At 35.7% G+C, this 11,634-nt stretch overlaps 1 protein-coding gene across 1 annotated transcript; it reads right to left on the reverse strand.

Annotated features, from left to right (window-relative positions):
- Positions 1 to 3,921: 3,921 nt before the first annotated feature.
- LOC106322893 (LRR receptor-like serine/threonine-protein kinase EFR) lies at positions 3,922 to 7,273 on the reverse strand. Its single transcript, XM_013761047.1, has 2 exons — positions 4,580 to 7,273; positions 3,922 to 4,444 (listed from the first exon to the last, which is right to left on the reverse strand). Exons 1-2 carry the CDS (start codon positions 7,224 to 7,226, stop codon positions 4,086 to 4,088), a joined length of 3,006 nt encoding a protein of 1,001 aa, XP_013616501.1. The 5' UTR covers positions 7,227 to 7,273; the 3' UTR covers positions 3,922 to 4,085.
- Positions 7,274 to 11,634: the final 4,361 nt, after the last annotated feature.

Here is an 11,634-nt window from a genome sequence, read left to right on the forward strand (position 1 = left end):
AAGTTTCTATTTAGGTTAGGTTTGTGTTTTCCATATCCCACAGGTTAAAGGGAATTGTCTTTCGTATAAATATAGGTCTAATGGAGAGGTTTTCCATATGATCTGAGAGAAACATATTGAGAGCTTTAGTTTTGAGTAGTTTCTAAAGCTAATAAAAAAAGTTGTTCTTATAACTCTTTGTGTTTCTAAGAGATCTGAATTTTGAAGTTGAAGCGATGTGAGAAAAGAGATATTACCAATACTTGGCTTATGGAACCAGTGAGACGATGACCAGAGAGGTTGATGGAAATCACTCTCTTGTTACGTGTATTGCATGTCACGCCAGTCCAATTACATGGAGATTGTTTTGGTCCCAAGAGAAAGAAACTGAGTGTAGGTTTTGGCTTATTTGGGACCTGAACGAGAGCAAAGCTTCTCTGTCAATATTTAACGAAAAAGAAGTTAACCCACTAATGGAAAATGTTGAAAGGGAAAACAATACAAGAAGAAGAAATAATGACTGAAGAGTGAAATTGGGTAGAAGCTGATGGACATTCAAACCCATTTTTATAATCTCTCTTATTGATTTTCTCTCTTTGGAATATGAAAATGAATTTACAGAAGTTTGATGATTTATAGTGATTTATTGGACTACGTGTTTGGGTATACATTTGGATTGGACTTTTCTAGCATGGGAAGAAACGCACGTAATAATCAACGCAAAAGTCTACGAACTTGACAATCTATCATTGTGTGGGAGTGGCCTACATTAAACTTTGTGGTTAAAGCAGACTCTTGACCTCATCAACTTGAACTAAACGTACCGTTATCCATCTCTATCAGTTTGTTGGGCGGTGAATGCACAAAACGTATTAAGTCACTAGTCGACAATTCTCTAGTTATTGTTTAACAAAAATTAGTAAATTTATTCTTACTATTGGAGATCAATCATAATCAAGAGTGATCTTAGTATATATCTATTTATAGATACTCAATATATGTACATTTACTATTCTTGTGATGCCCTATGTAACAGCCCGATCCCCCAGCGTCCGACCGGGGTTATCGAAGGGGCGTTATGGACACGTGTCTACTCATTTAGCCAACCCTACGTGTCCCGTTACTGGTCCCGAGAGACGAACGCATAACCTTCTTTGAAATACCGTCACACCCACATCCATATACTTCTACTTACAGTCCTGTGCACAGGGAAAAATGGAAATGGAGGGATGAGTAACAAGTTACTCAGTGAAGTGGTTCTAGCCCAGCCTGCCCGCATGACACTCTATACTACTCTATGAGGGAACTAGGACTGACTAGCCACTACAATCAGTTAATGCATTTTATCATTTCCTAACGTCATCTATTGATTTTCCACATTCACTTCCATTCATTTCTAACAACCTAGTGATCAATCAATACAATGATCTCACTCATTGCCACACACGTCAAACCCTAGGCTTAACCGACTCATCATACCAGTCCGACTCGATCCTATGACACCTTTAACTCCCTGTTACCCGACCATGAGCTAAAAACCCTACAATGCACATCCTTTTCATCTTTTCGTCCTTTTCAACAGTGGGTAGCCCCAACTAGGCTTCTACCCCATATTCTTGTGGATTGGCCACATCTCCTATGGATACCTAGCGTGGACTACTACCCCACATACTTTCCTTAGACCCTCTATATGCTTTCCCACCCATGCTTAACCTTAACATCATTCTCTCATACTTTTACTTATCCTTTCACTTCCTTATCATTTTCACTTATCCCTTCCCATTCTCATTTACCTTCCTTTTTCATTCATACGTGTACTTGGGACTCAATTCACTAGACGCCACCCGCTATCGGTGTCACACACAATACACATCGCATTCAAGTTCTACTTCAATAACTTTTATAATCATTACTCGTCTATCGTCCTAGCATTTATTTCTCTCTAGCATCCTAACTTCAATCACAACAACACATGGGACAACACATCCAAACATACTAGAATCAACTACCAATCAATCATCACCACAACAATTCAATTCAGTTCATCGAGTCCCATTTATCAGTATGAGGGTTCTTATGCATCATGATCCATTCATCTATCATCCTAGCAATACCATGTCCTATCAACCTAACTCCCAATCAGGGTCTAATCAAACCTAACTCCAACATATAGGAGTATACAGAATCATGAAAGAAGGTTGGGTTCGAGACACTCCACCTTAGCTGAGGAGAGAGAGAGCGTGCGGCGGCGAGGAGAGAGAGAGCTTCGCGCGGGAGAGAGAGAGAGAAGAGAAGAGAGACGGCGCAAGAGAGAAAGGGAGAGCTCGACGGCTACGGTTTCTGGTCTCCGGGAATTCTCTGCAGAGCTTCGCTTCAGATTTGTGATGAGGCAAAAAGGGAGACTGCATCTCTTTTTATAGGAAAAGGGAAGGGAAACCCTAGGTTTTTGCCAAATGGGCCGTAGAGAAGATTCTCAAGGAAATTTTTATGGGCCAGGAACCGGGCCATTACACCCTAGCTCTCCCTCTTGTATATAAAGAGACTATGTATAATGTATATGATTATCGAATACACATATACTTGCATGGTATCAAGAGCCATTAGATCTATCAACCAAACAAGAAATCACCGATACAGCAACAAAACATTCTAGAATTTTCTCCCAATCTTGTTCAGTTTCAGAAGCAGAGGACTGATCTAAACTTCTTTATTAGTGTTACCTGGAGGATTACAGATGGGGGAAACCGCAAGAAGAACCGCCGTGAGCGGAGCAGCAAACCTCTTGATCAGAAACTCCAAATCTTTGTGCTTTACAGGAACTGGAAACTTCCATTCGCTTTCTCTTGCATTGGCCTTTTGAACAGTAGTACATATGAATATAAATGTCAGCGTCGTGTTTATAAAACAACTTATATCAAATATACAGACAATAGACGAAAGAGACAGAGAACCTTGTGGGAGGAACAAAATAAGTTGCAGCAGCGAGCAGAGGCAGAGGAAGAGTGAAGCCTCATCTTTTGATTTTGCAGTTGTAGATGGATGATGAAGTGGAATAGCCCGTTTTATCTTTTTTGACGATTTAACCGGTTACCGATTTGGTACAGCTGAGAAAACCGGAATGGTTACAAGTTACAGTATAGGGTGACTTTTAATGTAGGAGTTAGAAATATTTATGAATTTTTGTAATCTACTCTCACTCAATCGGAATGGTTACAAGTTACCGATTTGTCAACCACTCAATCTGTTTAAATTCATTTTATTTGTCAATTGATAGAAAATTTTAGTATATCATTACTGAAGGAATTGTATTTTACTAATATAATAAGAATATGTGTAATATAGCCTAATTATGTATTTAACTATAAAATTTAACTTTAAAATATAGAAAATGTATATGCGATTGATTGTGTAGCGTTTGAAAAGACTTGGGAAGATGTTCTTACTGGCTGAATTTATTGTTTATATGCAATTGAGTATGTAGTTGGCATGTGCCTTGTATATGTTGCCATTCAGAGGAGGTTTGGAAAGGATTACCCAACTGCTGCTCGATCAAAACAGAGACAAAACAGAGTTTTACATCGTGAGATATGTGTTCCAACCAACTCTGTATGATATATGGAAGGAACACAACCAACGTAAAAATGGAGAAAGACCAATGTCACCGAGTCAGCTAATCCAGATGGTGGACAAGAACGTTCGCTACAGGCTCTCTTCCATCCGTGCCCAAGCGCACACAGGTGATTTAGCCTTATGGTTTGCCATGAGATAGCTTCTTGAAGCTTATGTCTGATTTTATAAAAACATTTATAACACAAAATGTAAACAATTTTTTTTTGGTTTAAATTAATATAACATTCTTTCAAAAAAAAATTCACACAACAAGATGATTTAAAGACATTAGTTGAGACAACGGGTTTTTGAAGTTTGCCACAATACTACTGCTATTCAACATCCTTATTTTCAGAAAATTACAAGCAACAAGTTTTTACTACAGAATGACCCTTATTAAACAAAAATTATAACTAAAGAGATAATATAAACATATATTCCCGACAAAAGAAAACTTATATATTCATTTAAAATAACTAATAGGAAAATATAATCAATTAGTTTCCCTTGATAAGCATGCCCTTGGCCTCCTTCAACAAACGTAGCACGTCTCTCATTTTCATCCGTTCGCTAGCTGCATACGCAGTACAAGCCAAGCCAACTTCAATAGTTTTCTTAAGGCAAACAAGTTTTGCATGAAGTTGTGCACCAGAAACATCGATGAGTCCCTTAAGTTTAGGATCAATCACTTCCATAATTGCATTACTTTGAAACCCATAACTTATCCATGATATTAGATTTTGATCTCCTTCGAAGCACTCGTCCATTGGGCTTTTTCCACTCAAGAGCTCTAACAACATCACTCCAAAGCTATATACATCTCCTGCTTGTGATGGCTTTTCTCCAAGCCCATACTCTGCATATATAACAATCCCAAACCAGATTGAGAATATAAAATATGTTAACAAGGTAGTAAAAAAACTAAATTGAATAGTAATAACAAGTTTAGCAAATGTAGACTGTTTATAAGATTTAAAGGTGAGCAACTAACCTGGAGGAATATAACCAATGGAGCCTTTCAAGACATGTGTGGAGCTTATAGAAGCGTGATGACGATCATCGGATGCGTCAAACAACACACGAGCCAACCCAAAATCGCCGACCTTTGCAACCATGTCTTTGGTTAGAAGAATATTGCTAGGTTTTAGATCACAATGAACCACATGAACTTCACAATCATTGTGCAAATAATCCAATGCAGATGCAATGTCAATGGCTACATTCACTCTTTCTTCAAGACTTAACCCAACACTCCCATCAGGTTTTCTATGTTTACCTTTGATCCATTCTTCTAAGCTTCCATTGCTTAAAAACTCATACACCAAAGCCAAAAACTCATTGTTTTTGAAGTCTATGCTTGAACAAGAAGTTATTAGTTTCACAAGATTCCTGTGCCTTACATTCCTTAAAGCCTCACACTCTGCTATAAAGCCTTTGTAGTATCCGTTTGCCTTGAGATCAATGACTTTCACCGCAACATCAACCCCTCGTATCACCCCTTTGAATACCGATCCAAAGCTTCCAACACCAAGAAGATTTCTAGGGTTGAAATTTTCAGTAGCTCTCCTGAGCTCATCATATGAAACATTCATAAATGGTTCCTTGAGGAGTGAATTTGATGATGAGGTAGATGTGGAAGACCTCTTTTCCTTTCTTTTCCAAATCAAGAAACTTATCACACATATTGCAAACAGACCTACCACACATGTAATAATGCTAACTTTCAAAAGCTTTCTGTGCGTCCGAGTTTTTCGACAAGTGTGAATGCAGAGCTTTGGATTCCCCTCCATATAAGCTTTAGAACGATCTTTGAAACCTCCACGGCTTGGGACCCATCCTTCAAGATTGTTGAATGAAATATTCAAGAATTTCATTGCTTGTAAATCTTGAAGTTTTGGAGGAATAACACCGGAAAGCTGGTTTGAAGAGAGATCAAGAAACTCTAGACCTTTTACTTCTGCTAATGCATCCGGGATTGGTCCGTCTAGATTATTGCCAGCCATGTTTAGCCTCTCCAAGCTTTGACAATCTTTGATAGATGAAGGGATGTGGCCTGAGAAGTTGTTACTAGAGAGATCTAGACTCACAAGGCTTTCGAGGCGACTTATATCTTGAGGAATTGGACCAGAAAATAGGTTGCTAGATAGATTCAAGACGGCACTCAAGCTAGGTAGGTTAAGAACTCCATTTGGTATGCTTCCATTTAGCATATTGCTGGATAGATCCATGGATAACATATTCTTGAAGTTTTCAAATGATGGTGGGATCCTACCTTGTAGTTTGTTGTGCGATAGATTGATCTCATTTAACTCGCCAAGATCACCAATAGAATCTGGTATTCTCCCAGTAAGCTGATTTCTCGCAAGTTCTAACACTTGCAAACCTTTCAATTTACCAATATCTTGAGGGATTTCACCGGTGAGTGAGTTGTCACTGATGTTAAACAGAGTCAATCCTGTCAGATCGCCGATGGACTCAGGAATAATACCCGTGAAGCGGTTTCCTCCCATGAAAAGTTTGGAAAGATTCTTCGGAAGATTGCCAATAGATACCGGAATAACACCCTCCAAGAGGTTTCCATCAAATGCAAGGAAGTTAAGTTTGGAGCTATTACTGAAAGACTTGATGAAACTATCAAGATTTTGATCTTTACCCCAAACTAACTTATTGAATCCAATGTTGTACATTTCTAGGAATGGGAGATTTCCTAATCCTGATGGTATGGTCCCTTCTAAGAGGTTGTGTGCAGCGCGGATAACCTTAATATTTGTGAGGCTGTATAAAGAAGCTGGAATCTCTCCGCTGAACTTGTTGAAACACACGTTGAAAACCAAGAGTTTTGGAAGTGTGTATCCTATGTTGCTAGGAAACTGACCCCAAAAGTTGTTTGAAGCAATAACCAATGATTCTAGAGACGAGATGTTGTAAATAGAAGGAGGAATTGTTCCAGAGAGGTTGTTTATGGTGAGATCAAGGACTTGAAGCCTTTGAAGACGACCCAACTCGTTAGGAACTGGACCACTAAGAGAGTTTGTGCCTAGGCTTAAAACGGTAAGAGATGAAATGTTTGAAAGAGATGGTGGAATGGGTCCATGCAACAGATTTTTTCCCAAGTTTAAAATAGTTAGGTTCTTGAGATCACCAAGTTGGTTCGGAACGATACCCGTGATCATGTTTGAGGTTAGATCAAGGACTCGTAGCTCTATTAACTTGCTTAGGTTGGAAGGTAAGGATCCGTCTAAGCTGTTAGAGCTTAAATTAAGAACCCTCAGACGAAAAAGATTTGTGATCTCTTTTGGAATTGGACCTCGAAGTTGATTATTTTGAAGTTGGAGAGATGTAAGAAAAGAGAGATTACCAATACTTGGGCTTATGGAACCGGTGAGACCATGACCAGAGAGGTTGATGGAAGCCACTCTTCTGATACGTGTGTCGCAAGTCACGCCAGTCCAATTACAAGGAGATGTGTTTGGGTCCCAAGAGAATGAAAGTGATTGTGGGCTTTGGCTCATTTGGGACTCGAACGAGAGCAGAGCTTCACTATCCGTATTTAACGAAAAGGAAGCTGAGGGAACAATGGAAAATGTTGAAACGTAAAACATTAGAAAAAAAAGAAGCTGATGAACACTCAAACCCATTGTTATGATATCTGTTATTGATTTCTCCCTGTTTCATATGAAAATGAATCTTCATAGGCTTCACAATTTATAGTGATTTGTTGGAGTACGCGTTTGGTGGGAACATATTTCTTTGGAGTCTTCTAGCACCGGTCAAGGAAACGTACGTAAACATGATATCTAACGATCAACACAAAAGTCTACGAACTTGACAATCCATCATTGTGTGTGTGTGGCCTACATTAAATTTTGTTGAAACTAGACTCTTGAACTCATTTACTTGAACCAAACGTACCGTTCTATCAATCTCTATCAGTGTTCTGGGCGGGGTTTATTGGTTGTTGTATTTTAATGAATTTGAAAATCCGAACTAAATCTAGTGTTATTGGTTCTATGATTTTCAAATCTGTATTAAAATCATGTATTATTGGTTTAATGATTCATAAATTCTATATCAAATCAAGTGTTATTCAATCGTATGGATTTACTAATATATTTGATTTAATAATAGATTTGAATGGATTTGTTTGAATTTTTTAGTTAAAAATACAAAAACTCAAATCCGAGGGAAAACCTCCGGATTTGAATATTTTACTTAGATTTATAAATACTATATGGATTTCTAAATCAATCAAAATATATAAAGCAAAGTCACGGGTCAACAATTTTGTGGTTATAAGAAAAACAATTTTGTAGTTATTGCAATACAACTGTAGTGACAATTTCACTTTTGTTCAGACTACTATCTTGGCGCACAGCTTCATTGATTTCATCAATTTTAAATTTGGATTATCAGATACGAGCACAAACCATCAATTTACCAATTGCTTATGTTTATGGAAGAACACTCAAAACTTAATTGATTATTAGATGTGATCAAAAGCGCATGTTTTTGGATTATAAACAAATTTTGATATGAAGTAGTTTTTTTGGGTTTGTTGTACATCATTATGTTATAAAATCTTATTATATTAAAGAATTTTTTTAAAAAATTATATAATTTATGAATTAGTTTATTTGAGATATTTTAACTCTCTTAGACCTAGACATTTTACGTGGACCCCAAAACCGAATCAAAACTAACAAGAAAATACAGGTGCAGTTTATGCCTACATCAAGAAGAAATAACTTATTGGGTATTTTTTTTGGACCCGAGCCCGGGTCCTACTAGAGACCCGATCAGATACCCAAAATACCCTAAATATGTTGTGTAAATTAGGTCTATTCGGGTATCTTGAATATTTTTTAGTATTAGATTGTTTTTAAGTTTTTGGTTTGGGTATTCGGTTATAGTTTCGGGTTGCAGGTAAATTTTCAAATTTTGTTTAAGAAATTGGATATTCGGATTAAATTTTGGGTATTTTTGATTTTTCGGATCAGATTCTGGTAAAATATGGAGTATTTTGTGTATTTGAATATATTTTTGGGATTTTCTGGCATTACTCAGTTAGATATCCATGAATTTTAATACAATATTTAAGGAAACACAATTGTAATATTTCGTGATTATTCTTAGAAATATTGCGGCTGATTAGTAATAATTGGGGTCATCTTAATTAATTTCTATTGGATATTAATTTAGAATTAGAATTATTGTTTCTGATAGTATTAAATCAGTTTAAAATATAAGAATATCATGGAATTTTAGTCTTTTTTATATATTTAAATCATAAGAATAAAACACAATTTACATTATAAGGACACATAATATCGTATTTTTCTGTTAACCCATATTTTCGTATTGCTACAAGGAAAAACCTTTTACATTAGAGTGTATAAGACTTGTAATTTACTATTTCTCAACATACAAAAAAATAAACATTTTTAATATGATATATGATTTTTGATTATCATATAAACTTTGCTGAGCAAAATGATACACATTTATAATATTTTAGTAAAAACTTTTCCAATGATGTAAAACTTATTTTAGGTATAATACATAATATAATTTATATACTATATATTTATTAAATGATATAAAACGTAATTTGAATCATAAACATATTAAATTTCATAATATTGAATATTATATTTAGATATATTTGCTAACATAGTTTAATATCAGAGATATATAAAATATATTATACTAGGTGATTTTTCCGTGCTCATGCACGGATATAAAGATTTATAAAATAAATATATTTAAAATTATTAATATTCTAATTCTAATTTTAATTATTTTTTATTTATATATAATTTATTTTAAATAATATTATATTATTTTTATTAGAAATGTAATTTGGATATATAATATTTAGTCGATTTGCTTATTACTTGGATACATTAAATTGTATTTATTTTTCCAAGTTTAAGTTACCCATTTTGTGGCTTATATTGAGTCATACATATTTCATCAAATAAAAGCACGTTTACTTTTGATTCTAGTTAAACTAAATTTGATTAGTATTATATATAAAATATAGTTTCAAAAAATATATTTTCATAAAATATAGTTTCATAAAATATATTTTCTTTCCTTTTTTGTATATATAATTTTCCCCTTTAACTATATCAAATTTCCCTTTTTATTATATATGTTATTTGAAAAATATAAAAAAGGAAACTAAATTAAAAATTTAACTGGAATAAATTATTAAATAGTTTTATTAATAACTATTGGATATAGTATTTTTATTCATATAAAGGTGTCTTTGTAATAAACCATCGTAACAATTAAAGTGAGCGCGTCACGTAGGAAACTGACTTATCAAATAATATTATAGGGATTACATTTATATAGTATAATTATTATTGGAGTAGATAACAAACTTTAAAGGAAAATTAGTTCTGAATTTAAATATATGCTCATTGAATAAAACATATTCTATGTAGGATTACGTGGGTATATGGTTTTCACTAACATTCGTGGTACCAGTAGTTTATATATCTAATAATTGTGTATGATGATAATTAGTGACTAATTAAATAGATAGCTATTATTAAGGCAATGGTATGAGTTGTAAATACTTCAATGAATCCAGGGTTGTGGATCTTAAAACCACACTAGATATTTAGTAATGATTATTTGTAGAAGATTAAGAAAGAAAAGAATGTGGGTAATGATCTTCATAACACAAAGATGTAATCAAATTCCGATTGACAGACCTTTTTAATAGAGTTTGATCGAGTGCAATGGTTACAATGAGATGGGATTACAAATGACTAAGACTAAGAACTAAGATCGAAGTACTGAGGGAATCAGAGGTCGAGGTCGAGTGTGATGTCTAAGGTGTCTAGGGTTTTGAATATCCCTTCTCTTGCTCTATTCTCCTTTATGTAGTACCTGATTGTCTAACAGTTCCCAAAGATCGCGGAAGATTATTCTTGACTAAGTCCAGCCCGATTCTTACTTTGACATTGGGCCCGTTTTTCTTCACTAGTGGGCCTGAAATTTGCTTCCCAAGTTATCTTTAGGTCGGTCTCTATGTTTATTGATTTACTTCCACAATCTTCTCTTTGTTAATTGTCCCGAGATCTTTGGCTTCATTAGTTGGAGTATTACTATGAGATCAACCACTTTGCCTTTGTGCGGGCTCTTGGTCTTGGTTATCTGAGTGGTTCATCTTTCCGGAATTTGGACCGAACAATTGACCCCAATCCCTTAATGAGCTCAATCGTTTTTAGGACAACGCCATTGCTAAATCTTGTTCAAGTCTTACTTATGCTGCTTAGATAACTACAAATTTTCCATGATCTCCTGAAACCTAGATTTTCATTGATTTTATCCTTTTTCTCCAGGGAAGATCTCATTTTTATCCCTTCGGAACCCTGTCTTTATAAACTCTTGATTGAGTTCATCTCTTTTCACTTCATGCTGCTTTTGCTGACTTCAATATCGCATAGGGAAATGTCGACTAAGAGGAGGACGAGTTCTAGCGAATCCGAGAGGATTTGAAATAGAGGTGGCACTGGGGGATCAGAGAGGACCTGCTCTGGTGAGGTGAGTGATGCACTTACATAAGTTCTGAGCGAGGAGACACGTCTCCCTCGAATGACGACCAATGATGATAAACCCAGCGATCCTGACGGGAAGATCTCGCGTGATACTGCTCATGCCAAATCGAACAGGCCAACTGGTTCTGATGATCGGGATCGTCCTCCGAAGAAGGCCAAGACCATCGGTGTCGATCACAGATCGAGTTTGTCGAGTGATAGTGCTAACGCGAAGCTCTTCCTTTGGCAATTTTCACATGCCAAAGATTCTCATATAACTGAGGATCTAGATAGCGTAGCTCATTTAGTGAGACACTTCAACCCAAACGGATTTCCGCTTCCCTCATTGCGGAATATGAAAAAACCTAATACTTATGTGAAGATGGCGGTTGCCCATGCCAAGGTATGGTAGTTTGTTTTGCATGACCTTTTTGTTTAGTTGCGACCTTTAGTCATTGTTTTCCTGTCCTCCGTTCTTTTGTTTCTAGGCCAT

Source organism: Brassica oleracea, chromosome C2 (assembly GCF_000695525.1).
Source record: "Brassica oleracea var. oleracea cultivar TO1000 chromosome C2, BOL, whole genome shotgun sequence".
Lineage (NCBI taxonomy): Eukaryota > Viridiplantae > Streptophyta > Magnoliopsida > Brassicales > Brassicaceae > Brassica > Brassica oleracea.